This window comes from Bubalus bubalis, chromosome 9, assembly GCF_019923935.1.
Source record: "Bubalus bubalis isolate 160015118507 breed Murrah chromosome 9, NDDB_SH_1, whole genome shotgun sequence".
Taxonomy (NCBI): domain Eukaryota; kingdom Metazoa; phylum Chordata; class Mammalia; order Artiodactyla; family Bovidae; genus Bubalus; species Bubalus bubalis.
The window spans coordinates 86,548,909-86,572,663 of record NC_059165.1 but is presented as its reverse complement, the minus strand read 5'-3'; the positions used below and the strand labels follow the sequence as shown (position 1 = coordinate 86,572,663).

Sequence of the window (23,755 nt, the reverse complement as noted above, 5' to 3'; positions counted from 1 at the left end):
AAATTGGAACACTCTCTAATACCATACATAAAAATAAATTTCATAGTGGATTAAAGACTTAAATGTAAGACAAGATAATAGATAATTCTTAGAGGAACACATAGGCAGAACACTCTTTGACATCTATTGCTGCAAGATCTTTCTGGCTCTACCTCCTAGGGTAATGAAAATAAAAACAAACATAAACAAATAGGGTCTAACTAAATGTAAAAATGTTTGCAAAGCAAAGGAAACCATAAACAAAACAAAACGACAACCCTCAGAATGGGAGAAAATAGTTGCAAACAATGTGACTGACAAGGGATTAATTTCCAAAATAAACAAATAGTTCATGAAGCTAAATATTAAAAAAAAATCCAAAAAATGGGCAAAAGGTCTAAACAGACATTTATCCAAAGAAGACATACACACACAGCCAAAAAACACATGAAAAGATGCTCAACCTCACTAATCGGTAGAGAAATGCAAATCAAAATTACAATGAGGTACCTCCTCAAATTAGTAAGAATGTCCACCAACAAAAAGTCTACAAACAACAAAATATTCAAGAGGGTGTGGAGAAAATGGAACCCTCTTACACCATTGGTGAGAATGTAAATTGATACAGCCATTGTGGAGAACAGTATGGAGGTTCCTTAAAAAACTAAAAAGAGAGACACCATATGACTTATCAATCATACTCCTGGGTATATACCCAGAGAAAAGTATAATTCAAAAAGATACATGCACTCCAGTGTTCACTGTAGCACTATTTACAACAGCCAGGATATGGAAGCAACCTAAATGTCCATCAACAGAGGAATGGATAAAAAAGATGTGATATATATATATATCTTTTGGAATATTACAATGGAATATTATGGAATATTACTGGAATATTATGGAATATACTCGGCCATAAAAAGGAATGAAACTGTGCCATTTGCAGAGACATGGATGGACCTAGAGACTGTCATAGAGAGTGAAGTTTCGTAATCAGACAATGAAAGACAAATATTGTATCATATCAATTATATGTGGAACCTAAAAAAAGGATACAAATGAACTTACAAAACAGAAACAGACTTACAGACTTCAAAACCAAACTTATCATTACCAAAAAAGAAAAGTCAGCAGGGATAAACTAGCAGGTTGGGATTAACATATCCATACTATTACACATAAAATAATCAACAAAGACCTCTTGTATAGCACAGGAAACTCTACTTAATACTCTGTAAACCTACATAGGAAAATAATCTGGAAAACAAGAGATATATGTATATGTATAAATGAATCACTGCTGAAAATAACAGCAAAGTGTACACCTGAAACTAACACAATATTGTAAATCAACTATACTCTAACATAAAATAAAAATTAAATTTAAATAAATAATAAATAATGTAGTAAAAATCCAATAGCTTTAGTATATAAGGTAGACTTATAGTCTTTCAAACATATAAAACACTATATGTTTCAGTATTTCATTGAATTCTAAAATTCAAAGGCAAGGCAGGCTCATCCAATAGAAATGTAAAGGGTAAATTATTAAATAAACTTTCACTAGATATAAACAGCCAAAAGAAGGAAAAGGAACTGATACTTGTTTCAGAATTCCTAGGTGTCAGGAATTTTACATATTATTTTCTCATTTAAATTTAAACCATAACATGTTCAGAAAATTACTACAGGTAATATCAAGTATATCACACTAACCCCATAAAACTGTTTTGTCACTCAACAATACTGTGAGCCACAGCAAATGATTCCCAACTGTGTCTAAGATAATGAGGAATGCAATAATAACCATGGGCTGACCAACTATCAATTAAAAACATTCATTATGTAATACTAGAACAAAAGATATTTCCGATAGTATATCTTCCACATTAATAAAAGTGTGCACAGGATTTTATACAATTATTTATGCTTGGAAAATTATTGAATGGTCACTTTATGTTAGATGTTATAGAAGATGTCTTATATTCTTCTCTCTGTACTATTAGTCTCATCATAATGAGACGAATAGAGGTCAAACGGTCAACTCCAAGATTACCAGCTACTGTTTGGGTAAACACAGGTTATATTTCTTTGATTATCTTTCTTATTTAGTCTTAAAGTTCTATATATTTATATATCATATACGTATATACACAAATACACATATAATTATAGATACAAATTATCCATTAAAGATGTCTATTGCAAGTATCTAATCTTTTCATTTACATATCAATATTTTTGGATATGATGTGGTTTTAATTTTCAGGAAGCCCAAATGATTAATGATTTTTATTTACTGCTTTTTTGTATCCTATCTAGGAAATTACTGTCCTCTCATGGTCATGAAGATTTTGTTTTTAATAAAAGTCTTATAGTTGTAGATTTCTGTGATCCATTATGAATTAACATCATACAAGGTGCTAAACAGGGCTGAGATTCATTTTTTTCAAATGGCTATCCATATGTAAACAGACTATCTTTTCATCACTGAATTATGCTAATGGTTTTACTGAACATCAATTGACCATATGTATGTGAGTGTATTTCCAGACTCTTTATTCTGTTTCATTGATGTGTATGGCTAATGTTCTGTCATAGCTATACTGTTTTGACTACCAAACCTTTATAATAAGTTTTGAAATCAGAAAATGTAAGTCCACCTGATTTGTTCCTCTTTTACAAAACCTCTTAACTCTTCTAGGTCCTTTTCTTTCCAAAATAAATATTGGAATCAGATTGTAATTTTTAAAACCAAACCAAACCAAATGAAAAAAACCTGCACAGATTTTCATTGGGATTATAGTCACTCCATAAGTCAATTTAGGGAAAATAGACACCTTGATAAGACTTTGTCTTCCAAAAAATAAACCTTTATACCTCTAATTTTTCTCAGCAGGGCTATGTATATATTATTTCATTTTCTTAAATTATTCTCAGTGTTTTATGGTTTTGGAAGTTACTTTAAAATCTTCCCAACTGTTCACTTCCCCCATATATAAATATAATTCTTCTTCTAAATTGACTTTATATGCTATAGCCTTGTAAATTTCAGTTGTAAAGTTTAGCAATTTTTCCACTAGATTTCTTAAAATTTTCTTTGTACCAAGTCATGTCATCTGTGTAGAGACAGTTTTTAATTTTTCTTCCCAATATTTATACCTTTCCTTCCCCTTCCTTATAACCATCAGCACAACACTGAACAGATGAGCTAAGAGTGGACATCCCTTGCCTTGCTTCCGGTCTTATTAGCTATAGATTTTGTGTGTGTAAGTAGGTGCAGACACACTTTCACAGATTAAGAAAGTACCCTTATGAATTCATTAAGAATTTTGTTGATAGGGTTTTTTTCAGTCAGTATATTAGTGATATCATTTCATTGTTTCAGGGATCTTTTCTTTTTGACAGGAAGTCAGTTATTGATCTTAATGTTGTCTCCGCTATTGTAACGTATTCCTTTTCTCTAGCCAATTCAACATTTTTTTCTATATCTTTGGTTCTCACCAATTTTCCTGTGATATGCCTCAGTCTCTAAGTTGGTTTTTATGAAAATAACTAGGTCTAGGTCTCTAGGTTTTTTATGAAATCTGTGAAAAACTTTTGACATTACATCTTCAAATAATTTTCTTACACATTCTCAACTCTCTTCTGAGATTCCAATGACAGCAGTATTTGGTAAATCCAACATCTAAGCAATCTCAAAAAGTTGGCTTAAAGCTCAACATTCAGAAAACTAAGATCGTGGCATCTGGTCCCATCACTTCATGGGAAATAGATGGGGAAACAGTGGAAACAGTGTCAGACTTTATTTTGGGGGGCTCCAAAATCACTGTAGATGGTAATTGCAACCACGAAATTAAAAGACACTTACTCCATGGAAACAAAGTTATGACCAACCTAGATAGCATATTCAAAAGCAGAGACATTACTTTGCCATCAAAGGTCCACCTAGTCAAGGCCAGTGGTCATGTATGGATGTGAGAGTTGGGCTGTTAAGAAAACTGAGCGCTGAAGAACTGATGCTTTTGAACTGTGGTATTAGAGAAGACTTGAGAATCCCTTGGACTGCAGGGAGATCCAACCAGTCCATTATAAAGGAGATCAGTCCTGGGTGTTCTTTGGAAGGACTGTTGCTGAAGCTGAAACTCCAATACTTTGGCCACCTCATGCAAAGAGTTGACTCATTGGGAAAGACTCTGATGCTGGGAGGGATTGGGGCCAGGAGGAGAAGGGGACGACAGAGGATGAGATGGCTGGATGGCACCACCGACTTGATGGACATGAGTTTGAGTGAACTCCGGGAGTTGGTGATGGACAGGGAGGCCTGGCATGCTGCAATTCATGGGGTCGCAAAGAGTCGGACATGACTGAGTGACTGAACTGAACTGAACTGAAGCAATCTCAGGGTCTGATTCTGTTGATCATTTTTCTTTGACTGTGGGTCACATTTTCATGTTTCTTTGCTTGACTAATTTTCATTATATTCCAGACATTGTAGATGATATTATAGAGATTCAAGATTCAGTTATATTCCTCTGAAGAGTGCTTTGTCTTTTTTACTTGCTGGTCACTCTGAATGTAGGTAGGTTTGAGTTTATTCTTTAGTAGGGAGAATATACCAAAAGCTCAAGATGATTCCCAAGCCTTCGTAAACTGGTGGGACTCAAACTCCAAACTGGGCTTGGTTTCAGGCTTTGTTAAGAGAGGGTCAAGAGAGGGCATTTCTCTGGATCATGGTGCCTATTAAGAAGGCCACTTAATGGTGCCTCTGTTTTCTCAGATAATCGCCTCTACATGGTGCCTTTGTTTCCTCAGATAAATGCCAGAAGTAAAAACAAGGTATTAGCAAGGTTGCTTTACTCCCATGGCCCAAATATGCTCAATTTCTAGAACCTTAACTCCATAGCAACAGCACCCTGATAAATTTTGGGTAGTTTCTATGTGTAGCTAGATCAGCCTTTGCAAAGTCCTCACAGATGACCTGCACAAGAATTTGGCACCCCTGCCTGCAAAGTATCCTCGTCTCTGGCGCTTTCAACAGGAGCACTGCGTTCTACTTAGATTCCAGCTTGTTGTACCATTAAAAAAATTGTCCCAAGGCAAAGTTGGGTTGGCTGTGGGCCTCACTTAGTAAATTTTCCTTCTTTTAGAGACTGCACTGCTATTTCTTCAATAACTGAAAGCAGTTGCCTCATAAATGTTTTTCCATTTTATGGCTGTTTATTGCAGAGGTCTAGTATCAGGTACACCTACATAGCTGGAAATGGAAGTCTAGTTGTGTTCTTACATAGAGATTATTTTCATCCTTATGAATTATTTATAAGTAGAATAGTTTTTACACAATTCAGCAACAAGAATCCATTATGAATTCAATAGACTCATTACAGAAAATCATGTTTAAACGTCACTGCGTATTCTGTGAGGTGAAATGTCAACATTGATAAAAAAAATTAAATTGCTAGTTAACAATGAACTACCATTAATTACTAGCTCTAAGCAAAATAAGCTTATATTTAAGTTTGTAAGTTTATATAGAGTGTTTATAGAGAGTTAATTGTTCTTCATTGTTTCACCTTATATTTATACTCAGTGCTGAAATACAAATGCAGCTCAAAATTAACTAGCTAGAGACTTAATTAAAATTTTTTCTTGTAACCAGAAATTGTTCAGTTTAACATACTGGGCATTTTACGTGATGATGACGGAAAAACATACCATGTAGGTTCATAACTTCAAAGTTCCACCAAAATTCATCAGTGCTTTCATTTATCATCATCAATGGCTATGTCTTTGCATCAAAAATTGAAGCTAACTTTTTTTATATTAATTAACCAAATGTTTAGTCACTATGCTAGCCAATATGTGGCTGTTCAGAAATCAGTTATTATGAATTGAGGGAAATGACTAACAGCACTATGCCAAAAGTTTTTTGGAACACAAAATCTGGAATAAAAGCATTCTATGAAGGGATTAATAGGATTAACAGCATGGCCATCAAATTAAGAATGTCATTTAACTGGCTTTAAAAAACTCACCTTGTTATAAGTATAGCTGCATCCACTGAGGTCATGTCCTCTCCCCAGCTTGTTGACATCTCTAAATGTATATCATTCTTTTTGCCAAATTCTTCATGCTGCCACTTACAAAAACTCTCCAGCATTTTCTCTCCATGATGCCCAATATAAAGATCTGCCTGCAAAAGAAGAGATTTCACTTCAAGGCAAATTATTCTCAGATATACAGAAAACTAAAAACCAAGGGGACTTCTTGAATTACTAGAGCCGACTGCTGACCATAACATTAATTAGAACCTGGAAGACATTCAGGATTAATTTTTCCTGAGCTAAAAAATCTTAAAACTTTGTGAAGGTACAATAATTACAAAACCTGTTTAATGCTATTGTGAAAAAGAAGAGAGTTGCAATGGAATATTAAGAATGTGGAACTTTTAGACTTAAATTACTCATTATTTCTACAATTTTAACAAAGGTTTTACAAAGCTAAGCAGTATGTTAAAATGATGCCACGGAACAGTCTCTGTTTAAATTGAATTACAGATAAAGCACATGTTTAAATAAGAAAACAAAACTGTCATTAAAAATTACTTTTAAATATTGCATTTTGCAAAGTTAAGTTTGTTGTCAGGATCCTTGGAAACTACAAACATTCCATTTCTGGACTATAATTGAGGTATTAACTAAATCTAACGGCCAGTTTTATGTACATTTCAAGTGACTCAGTGGATATTTCTGGATTTTAAGTCAATAAAAAGTAAATCCCTAACATTCCCTTTACTTAAAAGTACCTGGATACAACTTCTCACCCACTGAATTGAACAAAAAACTCAAGACTTTCTTACTGGAGTTTCATGGAGCAGAATAAGCTTTATCACACGAAGATTGACCTGCACACCAAGACTCTTGTGTTGGAAAAGGTTAAAAACCTAAAAGCAAATAAAAATAAAAATCCTAAAATAAAACTGAAAGACATCTTAATTTTTCTTAAAGCCCAGAACAGGGAGAAGTCTCAATTTAGTTGAGCAATTTTATATATTTCAAAAAAAATTTTTTTAATTACTTTAAAATTAGCTTAATAAGCAATAACTAATTTACTTTAGACATCAATAAATTTAGACCTAGCATTCTGATAATATACACTACAATCGATAATCTAAGCATTTCAATGGGGGTGGGGGCAGAGGGAAGATTGGGCTTTCCACAATAGTGAAGAGAAGAATTTTAGTAACTAAATCCTAGAAATTTTCTTAAGATCACAAAATGCCAGTGTCCTTTCTTCTGAGAAAATGTCCCCAAAACAGCCTGCTTTATGCCACCTCCCAATTTATCCTTTACAGTTTTTACTCTCCCCAGGACAACTGCCAGACAGGAACAGGATTTTCAAAGCTCCTCCCCTTCAATGCTGCCCATGAAGACATGCTATTGTTGCTGAACGGTTTCAGGTCACCATTATAACTGGTAATTCCAAAACAAAGCATATGTAACAATGCTGGAAAGCAAGGCAAATTTTTTATGTGGTACCTTGTTTTTTTTTTTTTTTTTTTTTTTTTGGTAAAACTATTTAATTTATTATAGAAAATTAAAACTGGCATACTAAACCCACACTTTCCAAGGCAGTACTAGTTAAAAGAGAATGAAGTTGGTAGGCTATGCCTGTCTACCCTTTACAAAATGCTGGTGAAGTGGTTGTTGAGTAGCTAAGTATTTATCCTTGTACCAGTCGTTGTTATCTTGCCTTATATGGCAACTCGAATTATAAATGGACATCTGCCATTGGCTTTCATTTTTGTTTACTCTCTGCTAAGAAACACTCTCCATGAAAACCTTCTCATTCTGCCTTGAAGGAAGTTTACTCAACAGGGTATATAGTTAAGTCAAAGGATTCAGGCAGAAGGTACAAGGATTCAGATCCCAGGTGCAAGTTCGATTTCTGTGGTCTAAAAGCTATCAACCAAAGTTAGCTACCTGTGATTCAGCTCTTAGCTAACACATCTTACTCATCAACTAGTATTATAGCTGACATGCAATTTTACATACCTACATAAGAGCTCAGTGGATCACCAACCTCCATTTTTGTTCCACCTCATAATCTACAGTACTTTGGGTGGGGCCATACATATAAACAAATACAACATTTCTGCTATTTCAACAAATGGCCTTTTATAAAAAAGAAGGGCACAAAAAAAGAAATAAAAGAATAATAGAAAAATAGTTTTGCCACATCAAATTAACAATAAGGTTTTATTACTAGAAGGTATAAATGATTATCTTGATATCTCTTTTGAGATGGATCAATTTGATACACCTATTTTTTCTTACTGATGTCAATAAAAGAAAGGAATAGTAATGAGTTAATTTTTAAAGAACTTCATTATACTCACACATTTCTTCCTTAGAGTTTTCTTGAAAAAATTCCAAGCGCACTTTAAAGTTTGCCTACCATATTTAAGATGGTTAGAATGAATCTCCTGGCTGCATCTGCTCCATGATAGGAAACCATTGCTGGGTCTGCAACCACTACAGTCTCTATGTTGTATTCTTGAGGTAATTTGTATGAATATCGTTTCCCTCTTCCACTTTCTGTTATTTTTTTAGATCTAGGTCTTCCTTTATCTGCAACACAGAAATGAATTTTCAAATGTGCCTCTATCTTAGCAAAATGAATAAAAACCTCCACCTCTTCAATAATTAAAAATAAAGTTTATTGAATACCAACATGTGCTGATGATATAGTGATGAGCAAGACCATGAAGGTTCCCTGCACACAGGGAACCTAAATGAGCATTTGGCTTTGGGATCAGACAGACTGGACTTCTACCCCTGATTAACTCTACCCCTCGGGAAACGAACATCACTCAGTCAGCCTTAGTTTCCTCATTTGTAAAATGAATAACAGTAACACTTGCTTTCTAGAGTTGTAGGTGGCCAATAATAAGATCACATTAGTATGTATAAATAAAATAAGTCCATAAATAAAAGACATCATGGTTTTCTTTTGGAAACCAGCGATAAGATAAAGGTCTACTTGCCAGAAGTGCCTGAAGTGACTGCTCCATGCATCCTAATGTCACTAAGACGTGTCTGACTCTTTGCGACCCCATGGATTGTAACCCACCAGGCTCCTCTGCAGGTAAATGCCTCTAATTACTCCAACTATGCATGGGCTACAAAGGAATTGGTTCTGTCATCCATCGGAATAATACAGAAGTTATGACCTCAACACAGCAGATTCTTCAAACAAGGCCAAATAAAAGCAGTAACCACCAATAATGGCAACCCACTCCAGTACTCTTGCCTGAAAAATCCCATGGATGGAGGAGCCTGGTAGGCTGCAGTCCATGGGGTCGCTAAGAGTCAGATACGAGTGAGCGACTTCACTTTCACTTTTCACTTTCATGCATTGGAGAAGGAAATGGCAACCCACTCCAGTGTTCTTGCCTGGAGAATCCCAGGGATGGCAGGGCCTGCTGGGCTGCCGTCTATGGGGTCGCACAGAGTCGGACACAACTGAAGCGACTTAGCAGCAGCAACCACCAATAAACATCTTAATACATTTATATAAAAATGGAAAATTTCTGTTTATGAAAATATGCTACTATCAGAATGAAAATCATTCAACCAAGTGGTAGAAGATAATTACAGAACTTATCCATGATAAATGAAAGGCTACTCTAAGTCAATGACAGATAACTGAACTGAAAAACTGGCTGCAAATCTGAACAGGCATTTCTAACAAAAAGGAGATTCAAAAAGCTAATTAGCATAGGAGAAGGTGCTCAGTCTCATTGGTCTTCAAGGAAATGCAAATTAACCACAATAATTTAAATACAATTCCAGAATGGCTATGATAGACATGATTATATTCAGTGTTAACAAGAAGGTAAGGACAACTGGAAGTCCCATACTCATATGAGCTGGGAGTTTAAATTAGGATAAACAATGAAAAACTGGCTGGAAGTATGCACTAAAGCTGAATAATTGCACACCCAATGACCAACATTCTAAAGTACATATTCATTAGAAACACATGCAAATCAGGTGTAAAAATTACTCATAGCAGCACTATTCTTAATAGTTCAACTAACCATTAATAGCAATAGTATAATGGATAAAGAAATTCTGTCCTATTCATAAAATGGAATGCTATATAGCAGTGAGGGCTTTCCTTGTGGCTCAGCTGGTTAAGAATCTGTCTGCCATGTGGGAGACCTGGGTTCGATCCCTGGGTTGGGAAGATCCCCTGGAGAAGGGAAAGGCTACCCACTCCAGTATTCTGACCTGGAGAATTCCATGGACTGTATGGTCCATTGGGTCGCAAAGAGTCGGACATGACTGAGTGACTTTCACTTCACTTCATTTCATAGAGCAGTGAAAGCAGACGAGCCTCACAAACATACTGCTGAGCAAAAGAAGCAATTACAAAAGAGTAGGCAGTGTATGATTCCATTTATAGGAACATCACAACCTGGGAAGATGGGATGTTAGAAGTCGGGATAGTGACGATCTCGGGCTAAGAGAAACTAGTGCCAAAGAGTGGGCACAAGGGCAACATCTATGGTGCTGATACTTTCTATATTTGATCTGAGTAGTACCTACTGAGAAGGCAATGGCACCCCACTACAGTACTCTTGCCTGGAAAATCCCATGGACGGAGGAGCCTACTAGGCTACGGTCCATGGGGTCGCGAAGAGTCAGACACGACTGAGCAACTTCACTTTGACTTTTCACTTTCATGCATTGGAGAAGGAAATGGCAACCCACTCCAGTGTTCTTGCCTGGAGAATCCCAGGGATGGGAGCCCAGTGGGCTGCCATCTATGGGGTCACACAGAGTCGGACACAACTAACGTGACTTAGCAGCAGTAGCAGTACTTACTTATGCTTCACTTTGGGAAAATTCAGCAGTCGGACACATCGTTTGCACAACTTCCTATATGTGTGCTGTGCTTTAATAATGAATTTGTAATTTTAACAGCTTTGTTGAGGGGTAATTTGCATGCCATAACGTAGCCATTTCAATGTACAATTCATTTAGTTTTAACAACTTTTTATAACTGCACAGCCATCTCCACCATTTACTGTTAAATCAGCTATCATCTGCTCTTCTCCTTGCCATTTACTGAAATTCTGCTGATGTTACTAAATAACTGCCATCTTCTTTCCCAAATCTGTACTTGTTGGCCAACATCTTTTAAATTTTTTTATTCTAATTTTAGTGGCGTCTCTAGAAGTAAACATGTGTGTTTAACAGAATCCCATGGATATAAACAAGTATGTCCAATTAGTCATGTTTACATGGACATATCTAACTTTGATTTGAACCGTGAGGTGTGTATGCTCGTAGTTCTAGTTCATCCTCTTGGTTTCTGATAAATTCCTTTTCTAGAGGCTTGTTCCAGGTACTTGACTTTGGTGTGTATTTTATTCTATTCTACTACCTGTTCCACCTTACTTCCCTTCTAACACATTTTCATGATGCCACAATTAGTTTATCTCTTCTGTTATTAAACTCCTGGGTTCCTTCTATTACTAACTTCTAGGTCCAAATAAGTTAGCTCTGAGGTCTAATGTGAAGTAGATTCCATCACAATTGCTGGTAACTTCACTGTTCTCAGAAATCTCCATAAATTACAGTTTCTCATTTTTTTCTCATGGGGACACAAACTAAAAATCTATTTAACAAACGAAGTTTTACCCAAATGTTAAGGAGATCAGTTACCTAAGTTAACCAAAGTGTCATGAAAATAAAATGCAAAGAGCCCTTATTTAACAAAAATAAGCATTATATCATGAAACAGGAAAATGCAAAAATGACAAAAGCAACAGGAGCCATCTGCAACAGAATTGAGGCAGGAGGTAGATAAGCCCCTGCCTCCAAGGCACAGTGACTGGAGATTCATCCCCTGTAGACTGAAACTCCAAGATGAGAATAGTAGGATTAATTGAGAGAGGAGGCTGGGCTCTGCCCAGAACACATTTCTCACTCTCAGAGACAGGAGACCTCCCGAACTATACATGGGCAGAAAGGCTCCCTGGCAGTCAAAAAGGGAGTGACGCTAACTGATGCCAGTCTACCCATAGGACTCTTTGATCGAATCCATCTTGGCTAACAGTTGCATATGCACACATGGAAGGATCCTAAGATAAACAAAATATGGACTGTGAATCAGGCAAAACAAAATGATTGGCAAAGGAAACCCAGAAGAAATATCCCACATAAGTAAGGAAGTCCCTCAGCCTGCCATGAGGGTACAACTCAGTGACTCAGTGGGAATTCTTTCCTGTGAAGTCAAAAAGCCAGGGCCTTGTCACTGACCACTGCTCTAGCAGCTAGGATTTGGTGCTCTCACTGCCATGACCTGGCCTCAATCTCTGGGGGGTACCCAACCTCCACTTCAAGCTGTTGCAGGTCAAGGCCGCCCAAGATCAGAATCACTATAGTTAAAAGTATATTTCATGAATCCATATTTAGTACCAGCAGTTAATACCAAAGACCCTGATGAAGGACAGCAAATGAAACTAATTGTATTAGTATCTTAAGATTTACAACAGTTAGAAATGAATTTTGTAGTTTTTTTTACATTGTAATCACAATCCTACTTATATATTAGTATATTATCATATAAATGTAAAGTCTTTAGTAGGAGACATTCCTATAAGTATATGAAAAGGCTCATCTTGGCAGGGTCAACACCTACTAAGTTGATTGTGGAGGAAAGATAGGTAGACATATAGATACACAGACACAGATCTACCATCTCTCCTAAATGGATACATCAATGGTCTTCTGGGTAAAAATCACACAGTGGTAGGAACAGAAAGGAAGAGATAATAGGCAAAATATTAGAAAGTAGATATCACCTTTGGTGAAAGTGCTACTTGCTTAGTCATGTTCAACTCTTTGTGACCCCACGGACTGTAGCCTGCCAGGCTCCTCTGTCCAAGGGATTTTCCAGGCAAGAATACTGGAGTGGGGTGCCATACCCTTCTCCAGGAGATCTCCCCAACCTGGGATCAAACCCTCATCTCTTACACAGATGATGGATTCTTTACCATCTGAGCTATCAGGGAAGCCCAGTAAAATTAATCAGAAGAAACAGAGAAAAATGATAATGGTTAGGATTATTCTTTCTTTTTGCTATTGTTTGTTTTGTTTTATGTGTGTGGGGGGGAGGGGTGGGTGGGTGGGTTATTTTTCATCTGGGTTATTTTTCAGTGACCAGGTAGATAGTGGGAGTATCAGCAGCGGAATCTGGGAGGAAAAATGATGGGTTCAGCCACAGATATATTAAGTATGAGGTGCCTAAGAGACATGGGAGTAGGAGTTACTTAAACACCTGACTGTCAGGAGAGAGATTAAAATGGAGGTAGAGTTTGGAACAAAACAATGTGTGAGTAAAGATGAACCCATGGATTTGGACTCTATCATTCCACAGAAGCCTGTGGCATGAGATGTAGAAAGAAAAGGAGGAAGTCTTGGGAAATGTCTACATTTAGGGGGTATATATATGGAAGAAGACTTGCCGATGGAGGAGACAGAGACGAAAGAAAAAAATAACATTCAGTGCTTTTCAATCACATCAAGAGTGATTAAGAGACCATGTAAAGGAGAGACAGTAAAGCTTTTGTTACCTTTATTGCCCCAATTAATGACAGCTGTATTTGGCCCCAAACTGTCAGGGTACTGCATCCATATTTGTGTGTTAATTTAAATAGGTATTTGGAACATTTTAGGTTTCTTAAGAATCTCAATACCATGACTCTCTGACTCTGTCATATGAGTTAGCCACTGTGTGTGAAAATCATGCATGTTGAAGTCATCTTTTTACTAAGTGGCTTTCTTGAATGTCTTCATTGTCTACATCGAGCATGCTGAGCTCATTCTTCATCTCTTCAATCCTTGAGATCATTTTCTACCCAGATGTGGCATGCATAAAAACAATAGAGTTGATACCACACACTCCCAGTTAAAAAAGATATTTGTAAATGAGGATATACAGGTGGACACTATGTGCTCCCCATAATACCCTCCACACACTGACGATCATCTCCACGATGTCAGGCCTGGCATATGGAAACTGTATCGGTAGTGGCTGGGTTAAGTTAGCTCTAAGAATAGAGATGATCTGTTATCCTGATCGAATACATGGTCTTCTTCAATCTATACATCTCGTTCTTGTTCGCATAGAGTCCTAGACAAACTCACAAGTTTATAAATATTGATAGATAACACCACTGGCCTGTTTACAGTCTTGAAAGACCACATTTTGCCTTCCAGATAAAGTCTTTATTACCACAGTACTCAAGGCCCCTCATTATCTCATCTGTGACTACTTTTCCAGGCTTGAACCTCCTGTCCACACTGCAGACACTGGCTTCAGCTCGCCTAGTAGATGATTTCTTCTGCCCTTATGCTTTTGTATTTATTCTCCCTTCTTCCCAAAATGTTCTTTCCCCATCTAACAACATCCACTAAATTTTCACAAATGTTTTTCATTTTACACATCAGATCAGATCAGTCGCTCAGTCGTGTCCGACTCTTTGCGACCCCATGAATCGCAGCACACCAGGCCTCCCTGTCCATCAGCAACTCCCGCAGTTCACTCAGAATCACGTCCATCTAGTCAGTAATGCCATCCAGCCATCTCCTCCTCTGTCGTCCCCTTCTGCTCCTGCCCCCAATCCCTCCCAGCATCAGAGTCTTTTCCAATGAGTCAACTCTTCGCATGAGGTGGCCAAAGTACTGGAGTTTCAGCTTTAGCATCATTCCTTCCAAAGAAATCCCAGGACTGATCTCCTTCAGAATGGACTGGTTGGATCTCCTTGCAGTCCAAGGGACTCTCAAGAGTCTTCTCCAACACCACAGTTCAAAAACATCAATTCTTCGGCACTCAGCCTTCTTCACAGTCCAACTCTCATATCCATACATGACCTCTGGAAAAACCACAGCCTTGACTAGACAAACCTTTGTTGGCAAAGTGATGTCTCTGCTTTTGAATATGCTATCTAGGTTGGTCATAACTTTCCTTCCAAGGAGTAAGCGTCTTTTAATTTCATGGCTGCAGTCACCATCTGCAGTGATTTTGGAGCCCAAAAAATAAAGTCTGACACTGTTTCCACTGTTTCCCCATCTATTTCCCTTGAAGTGATGGGACCGGATGCCATGATCTTCGTTTTCTGAATGTTGAGCTTTAAGCCAACTTTTTCACTCTCCACTTGCACCTTCATCAAGAGGCTTTTGAGTTCCTCTTCACTTTCTGCCATAAGGGTGGTGTCATCTGCATATCTGAGGTTATTGATATTTCTCCCAGCAATCTTGATTCCAGCTTGTGTTTCTTCCAGTCCATTTTCTCATGATGTACTCTGCATATAAGTTAAACAAACAGGGTGACAATATACAGCCTTGACGTACTCATTTTCCTGTTTGGAACCAATCTGTTGTTCCATGTCCGTTTTACACATAATCTTATTTAACTATGATAAGAGCCCTAAGGTTCAGGTACCACTACATTCATTTTGTATATTGTAAATGAAGCTTTGGAGAAAGCAAGAAAGTTTTCTAGAGTCCCACAAGTAGGCAGTGGCAGCATAAGATGTGAGCACAAACAGTCTGACTCTAAAGTTCATTTTCTTAACCTGCATACTCTGTTCCCTTTCTTCCCTGTAGTCTGGATAAGTTTGACTTGATATCTGAGATTCACCCAACCCTCCTCCCCAATAACAGAAGTTTAGAATCTAGTGTAGCAAGTTGGTCATGGTTCTTATTATAGAAGACCTACAAGACATTCTAGAAATATCACCCAAAAAAGATGTCCTTTTAATTACAGGGCTCTGGAATGCAAAAGTAGGAAGTCAAGAAATGCCTGGAGTAACAGGCAAATTTGACCTTGGAGCACAGAATGAAGCAGGGCAAAGGCTAATAGAGTTCTGCCAAGAGAATGCACAGGTCATAGCAAACACCCTCTTCCAACAACACAAGAGAAGACTCTACACATGGACATCACCAGATGGTCGACACCGAAATCAGACTGATTATATTCTTTGTAGCCAAAGATGGAGAAGCTTTTTACAGTCAGCAAAAACAAGACCAAGAGCTGACTGTGGCTCAGATCATGAACTCCTTATAGCCAAATTCAGACTTAAATTGAAGAAAGTGAAGAAAACCACTAGGTTCTCAGGTATGACCTAAATCAAATCCCTTATGACTATACAGTGGAAGTGAAAAATAGATTTAAGGGACTAGATCTGACAGAGTGCCTGATGAACTATGGATGGAGGTTCATGACATTGTACAGGAGATAGGAATCAAGACCATCTCCAAGAAAAAGAAATTCAAAAAAGCAAAGTGGCTGTCTATGGAGGCCTTACAAATAGCTGTGAAAAGAAGGGAAACAAAAAGCAAAGGAGAAAAGGAAAGATACACCCATTTGAATGCAGAGTTCCAAAGAATAGCAAGAAGAGATAAGAAAGCCTTTCTCAGCAATCAATGCAAAGAAATAGAGGAAAACAATAGAATGGGAAAGACTAGAGATCTTTTCAAGAAAATTAGAGATACCAAGGGAACATTTCATGCAAAGATGGGCTCAATAAGGGACAGAAATGGTAGGGACCAGAAGCAGAAGATATTAAGAAGAGGTGGCAAGAATACACAGAAGAACTGTGCAAAAAAGATCTTCATGACCCAGATAATCACAATGGTGTGATCACTCACCTAGAGCCAGACATCCTGGAATGTGAAGTCAAGTGGGCCTTAGAGAGCATCACTACGAACAAAGCTAGTGGAGGTGATGGAATTCCAGTTGAGCTATTTCAAATCCTGAAAGATGACGCTGTGTAAGTGCTGCACTCAATATGCCAACAAATTTGGAAAACTCAGCAGTGGCCACAGGACTGGAAAAGGTCAGTTTTCATTCCAATCCCAAAGAAAGGCAATGCCAAAGAATGCTCAAACTACCACACAATTGCACTCATCTCACATGCTAGTAAAGTAATGCTTAAAATTCTCCAAGCCAGGCTTCAGCAATACATGAACTGTGAACTTCCACATGTTCAAGCTGGTTTTACAAAAGGCAGAGGAACCAGAGATCAATTTGCCAACATCTGCTGGATCATCAAAAAAGCAAGAGAGTTCCAGAAAAACATCTATTTCTACTTTATTGACTATGCCAAAGCCTTTGACTGTGTGGATCACAATAAACTGTGGAAAATTCTGAAAGAGATGGGAATACCAGACCACCTGACCTGCCTCTTGAGAAACCTGTATGCAGGTCAAGAAGAAACAGTTAGAACTGGACATGGAACAACGGACTGGTCCCAAATAGGAAAAGGAGTACATCAAGGCTGTATATTGTCACCCTGCTTATTTAACTTATATGCAGAGTACATCATGAGAAATGCTGGCTGGAGGAAGCACAAGTGGAATCAAGATTGCTGGGAGAAATATCAATAACCTCAGATATGCAGGTGACACCACCCTTATGGCAAAAAGTGAAGAAGAACTAAAGAGCTTCTTGATGAAAGTGAAAGAGGAGAGTGAAAAAGTTGGAAGCTCAACATTCAGAAAACTAAGATCATGGCATCCGGTCCCAACACTTCATGAGAAATAGATGAGGAAACAGTGGCCGACTTTATTTTTATGGGGTCCAAATTTGCTGCAGATGGTCATTGCAGCCATGAAATTAAAAGACACTTACTCCTTGGAAGGAAAGTTATGACCAACCTAGATAGCATATTCAAAATCAGAAACATTACTTTGCCAACAAAGGTCCATCTAGTCAAGTCTATGGTTTTTCCAGTGGTCATGTATGGATGTGAGAGTTGTACTATAAAGAAAGCTGAGCACCAAAGAATTGATGCTTTTGAACTGTGGTGTTGGAGAAGACTCTTGAGTGTCCCTTGGACTGCAAGGAGATCCAACCAGTCCATCCCAAAGGAGATCAGTCCTGGGTATTCATTGGAAGGACTGATGTTGAAACTGAAACTCCAATACTTTGGCCACCTGATGTGAAAAGCTGATTCATTTTGAAAAGACCCTGATGCTGGGAAAGATGAGGGCAGGAGGAGAAGTGGACGACAGAGGATGAGATGGCTGGATGGCATCACCGACTCGATGGACATGGGTTTGGGTGGACTCCGGGAGCTGGTGATGGACAGGGAGGCCTGGCATACTGCAGTTCATGAGGTCGCAAAGAGTCCGACACGACTGAGTGACTGAACTGAACTGAACTGAGCTTATTATAGATAGCCTAATTACTCATTTACAAGTTTGCCCAAAATAATACATTGGTCCACCTCGTGAGAATAAGAGCTGTGTCATTTAGCTCTACGTTCCTGTGACATGACTGGTTCTCCTATGTTGCAAATAAAGAATTTTATGGTTCATAAATTCAAGGGAAGTGAAGAAGAGTATCTAGCTAGAGTGAGACTGAAGCTAGGCCTTGAACCTGGTGCCTCTGACTCTCAATCTCCTGTGCCTTTCTTTCTTCTATGTTATCTTTTAATAAAAGAACATGACAAAGTCATCCTAAACTATGAAGGTATGTGTTTAGGAAAAAGCATTTATATAATCAATACATATAAACACAATACACTTAAAACATTAACATGATGAAGGGGAATAGGCTAAGACCAAGTTGAATACAAGTAAACTTTATGATTCCATTGTGCAAAGGCAATTGCTGCAACATTATCCAGATCTGAATGTTCTTTAATATGCTAATATATTATCCTGAAATAAGAAGGGAAGAACTACAATTAGACATATCAGTATAAGTAAATGGATATTTTATTTCACAGATTGCTAATCTTAAAATGATTTTTAAATTTCCCTTAAAAAACACTGAAGATAGGTAAGAGAATTTAGAAAACAGCTTAGCAATCCTTGCATGCAACTGCTTGATCCAAACAGGTTAATTAAGATAGAACAGTCATGTCTTTAAAAAATTAGAAAGTTTATGAACAAGGTCTGTCAAATATGAACCATGTATTTATGCTTTATAAAACCCATCAAAAATAAGAATTCTCTAGAAACCTTTCCTCCATACATACTGCAATATAAGCCTACTTTATGTCATCTGTATACATGAGTAATTAGAACAGCTGGAACTTACTATGATTCAAAAGTTGCATAGTGCAGATTTTCAGTGTAACTCACACAAGGCAATCTCCTTAAATGGACTATATCCAATCGTTGCTGTTATTGTCTCACAATATAAAACTTTTCTTTTGCTTTGTCAGACTATGAGCTTTGTCCAGCTGTTTTTTATCTCCAGTGTGTCTATATTTCTTAGAATAGAGAAGATGGGTGTGTCTTATTTAAAATGACTTGATAATGTGCTTTGAATAATGTGACACAGAGATAGATTCACTTAATCACTTCTGAAGATAATTCTCATATAGACTGATACCATGAGCTTTCGCAAAAGAAAACAGAGATCAGAGATTAATTTGAGATAGTAGTTCTAAACAGAAACATACTGAAATCCTGTCTGAATCTGATCCTCCTAGACAACTGATGATATGAACATGCCAAGGCCTTTGAAAATGTTACTTATTATCACAATTTATATGCCTAAATCAACCTCAAATACCATAACCAATTGTCAAGTTGCTATCTTGGCACTAAATATGCTAATACCTAATTCTAAATCTCCAAGTCAATTTTAAAGCCTTTACACCAAAAATTCTTCAATAAATTCATATTTCCTCAGATTCTAAACGGAGCTATTTCTCATATCAGTGAATATTCAGAGATGTCTGGATTAGATGTCCAAACATTTTTACTAGGGAAACTGCTGAATGTTGGCTATGACTTTTAGGTCCTATTTATGTAATAGAAATCATTCATTTTTCCTTACCCTTCTTGCTAATGCCACATATCTCTGCCAAAGGAAGTAATAAGGACGTGTACCAAACAGCAACCCCATTTTATTTCTGTGAAAAATTGGCAGAAAAACAGAGACTAGGATTTGATGGTTGGAAATGTTTGTGAGCCACTTAAACTTTAAGATTTAAGATATTCTGATACTGAGAATAAAATTCAAAGAAGTAAATCTTTGAATTTCTTCCTATTCCTAGGAATAGGACTCTTCTTCCTATTCCTCTATTAATATTAACCGTCAAGATGATTTTTACTTGAATCAAACAGAAAAAGAAGAAAGTGCAAGATGCTTCTGGTCAAAGTACAGAGATTTCTATGATGTTCACATAGAAGTAAGCTAAAATAAGAGCATGAGCTCACAGTATTCAGTTTCAGGGGATCTGGAGTTCTCTCAGTGTCATTTCTATTCCAGTTAGGTGAACAGAATCCCATGAGGAACACTTCACAATTCAAGAGGGATACAGAGCATGCACTGTATTAATATCTGAAGTTATTCTATTTTTATATTAAAATATACTACTTCATAGAAAACAAGTCAAAAAATATATGTAATTGTCATTAACCAAGAGAGATTCCACATTAAAAAAAAAAAGATAAAGCCGTGGACAGATGGATAGACACAAAGAGAGGGAAGGATGGGGAAGGGAGGAAGGCAAGGAAAAAAGAAAGCGTGGGGTGGGAGAGTGGCATGGAGGGAAGAAGGGAGGGAGGGTGGGAGGATTTATTCCAGGATTCATCTCAAATTGCATATTTAATTAAACCCTTTCAGGACAAGGCATTACCTGAAATAACACCACAGTAATGACTGTGAGGAACAGACTTCTCTGTGACTTTTTCCTCCATGGACCTTTTCCGCCTATATACACGATGTGGGTGACCCGTGATGGCCACTGTATCATTGAGTGGTTCAATAAATATGAAGTCCTCATTGAGCTGTATAAATCCCATCTGGAATATATAACATAGAAAGATGCATATGAAATACCTGTTCATAAGTTAGTTTCAATTACGTAACTTATTCAATTAAGTTACTTTCTAGGTTCTCCCACTCACACACACACACACTTAATTTTCTTCCACGTATATGCATACTTTTTTCTAGTGAAGCTATTTTAGCAACCCCACTAATAAGGTAACTGTCTTCCCATTTTATTACTTCATCTTCAGGTACTTTATGGCACTAGCATAAACTTCATATAGTTAGTCTTAGCCTGTGTGGGTGGGAGGCTAGATGCCAGCAACATGCACAGTAAAAATCCTGGAATGTTAAAGGCTCACTTTGGGAGACCCATGGGGTCACTTATATGTACAGCATGTACAGAAGAGCAATACAGTTTTTAATTGCTTACACCACACAGTCCAACTTTTTGATAATCATTATTTAATAAAATAATTTATGTAATATACCACAAAAAATGTAGGATATATAGCATTACAGTTATTATATAAAATACTCTCAAGTCTTCTTTTAAACATTTTTTTAAACCCTTGAACAATAAATTACAGAAAAAGGAAGTATCACTTACATAAACAAGTTCAATTTCATACAATACCGTATTTTAAAGTTAGCCAGTTGTGAACAGGGGGCTAAAAACTGTAAAATTCAGTTATAATCAGCAAGATGAACTTATAACAAAGAAGTATTCTCTTATCATATTAAAGCTAAGCCTAGTCATTTCTTCCCTTTCTTTTTTAGAATATGAAGTTAAGTTATTACTAGGAAAATATTTTACATGGAAGAAAATATGACTTGATCTTTCCAATTTTTATTATTTTAGTCTACTATAATATATATTAATATATAAAATGCATACTTGATTACTTATACTGTTAACTCATTAGTAAACAATTTTGAAGCAATAATCCCCTAGAACCTGCATTATTCATACATGATATGGTAATATTAAAGTTTTCAAATACCGTTTTGTATTGATTTTATAAAAATTATATATAGTTCATTTTGTTTCACATATAATTAGCATTATAATATAATTATTTCTTCAGATATAGTCATTGTTCCACATTGTATATATTTTTTTAATTTAGGCTAAAACCTTTTCCTAAGAAAAAAAGGCTTTTTGTTTTGTTTGAATTACTAAAGCATATAACGCTGCTCTGGCTTGCCAGCCAGCAGGGCTTCTCTGTACCCGCGCGGGCAGCGGGTCCCTCTGGGTCGCTCTGGCAGGGGAGCCAGGTGGCAGGAAATTCGGGACATCTGGCCAGCATGGTGCAGGTTCACCTGCTCTTGTCCTACCCCAGCATCTTGGCCAGACGAAGGTACTCACGGATCCCCGTGTTCAGCTACTTGGTCTTTTTATCATCTGCTCTGGAGAAGGAAATGGCACCCCACTCCAGTATTCTTGCCTGGAAAATCCCATGGACGGAGGAGCCTGGTAGGCTACAGTCCATGGTGTCGCAAGGAGTCGGTCACGACTGAGTGACTTCACTATTGCATCTTCTATATGGAAAGACTAAGTGACGGGCAATATGCTATCACATTTTATTTTGTACAGAACTGATGTTATCAGATACCTGAAGAATAAAATGTAAAAATCCTTACCAATTTCATTTTACTGAAGTTTTATATCACTAATAAAATTCTTAACTACTGGAACAGCAGTTCCATCACCTGTGTCTCCTCCCCTCTCTTCCTTCCTTCCTTTCCCTGTCTCTCTCTCAGTTTCCACCTCTCCATCTCCTGTTCACACACATGCACATGCATATATCGCTTGTGGGTGGGGATTGCAAAAAATTTATATTCTAATGATTCTTTTAAAATATCAGGCATATCTGTATTTGGGGCATTTCTGTTAAGTTTAACTTCCAATGAGTTATTTTATTCTCCATACATGTTTTCATTCTCTCAAACATGAAATCAGCTTCAATTTTAATTAGATACATGAAACACATAAAATTTTCCCTAGAGTCAAATTTGATGGGAATAAGAATATCAAATGTTTTTAAATTTAAATAATTATCATTAAAGATATAGTACATCTACATATGGACTGAGGACAGAATGTGTGTTTAGTCGCTCAGTCATGTCTGACTCTTTGCGACCCCACGGACTGCAGCCCACCAGGCTTCTCTCCATGGGGATTCGTCAGGCAAGAATACTGGAATGGATCGCCACGCTCTCCTTCAGGGGATCTTCCCAACCCAGGGATTGAATCCAAGTCTCCAGCATCGCAGGCAGATTCTTTACCAACTGAACCACCAGGGAAGTCGGATTGAGGATAAGTGGTGTCATATTATCGTCAATTGAGATTATGAAAATACAGAAATATGTTTCTCTTGTTTGAATAAGTGTGATTCTGAGATTCAGTCAGTATCCAAAGCCACAAATAAAACTGACAGTGTAGCTAATGACTAAAATAATAACTGCTATGATGTTTCAGTTCAGTTCAGTTCAGTCGCTCAGTTGTGTCCGACTCTTTGCGACCCCATGAATCGCAGCACGCCAGCTATGATGCTTAGTTTCCCAAATCATAAATTTGTAATCTGATATATTCTTTCAACAGGTTATAAGCATGGGAAGAGTTATAATAACAAATCCTATAAAATTTAATTGCATACTATCATATAAAATTTAATAACATCAAGAATAGATTCTAGACTTAAGATTATTTGGGTTTATAACTTACTACCATGTAAGTATGAGAAACTTACAGTGTCTTTAAACAACAGCTTCATAGGGTTCTTTGGAAGATTTTTTTTAAAGCATCTTTAAGCACATGTAATGTTCCTATCATAAGGACTTCCCAGGTGGTTCAGTGGTAAAGAACCTGTCTACCAATGCAGGAGATGGGGGTTCAATCACTTTCGCAAAGTTCCCCTGTAGGGAAGGGCACCTCATTGCAGTATTCTTGACTGGAAAA

General features: G+C 37.2%; 1 protein-coding gene across 1 annotated transcript in view; it reads right to left on the bottom strand.

The window, feature by feature from the left end:
* ADAMTS19 (ADAM metallopeptidase with thrombospondin type 1 motif 19) overlaps positions 1–23,755 on the bottom strand; it is a 275,937-nt gene that overhangs the window by 196,162 nt on the left and 56,020 nt on the right. Inside the window, exons 3-6 of the mRNA XM_006060222.4 lie at positions 20,660–20,825; positions 8,440–8,612; positions 6,842–6,925; positions 6,018–6,175 (exon numbers count right to left, since the gene is read on the bottom strand). Coding sequence (XP_006060284.3) covers positions 6,018–6,175; positions 6,842–6,925; positions 8,440–8,612; positions 20,660–20,825 — 581 coding nt within the window. The remainder of the gene's footprint in view (positions 1–6,017; positions 6,176–6,841; positions 6,926–8,439; positions 8,613–20,659; positions 20,826–23,755) is intronic.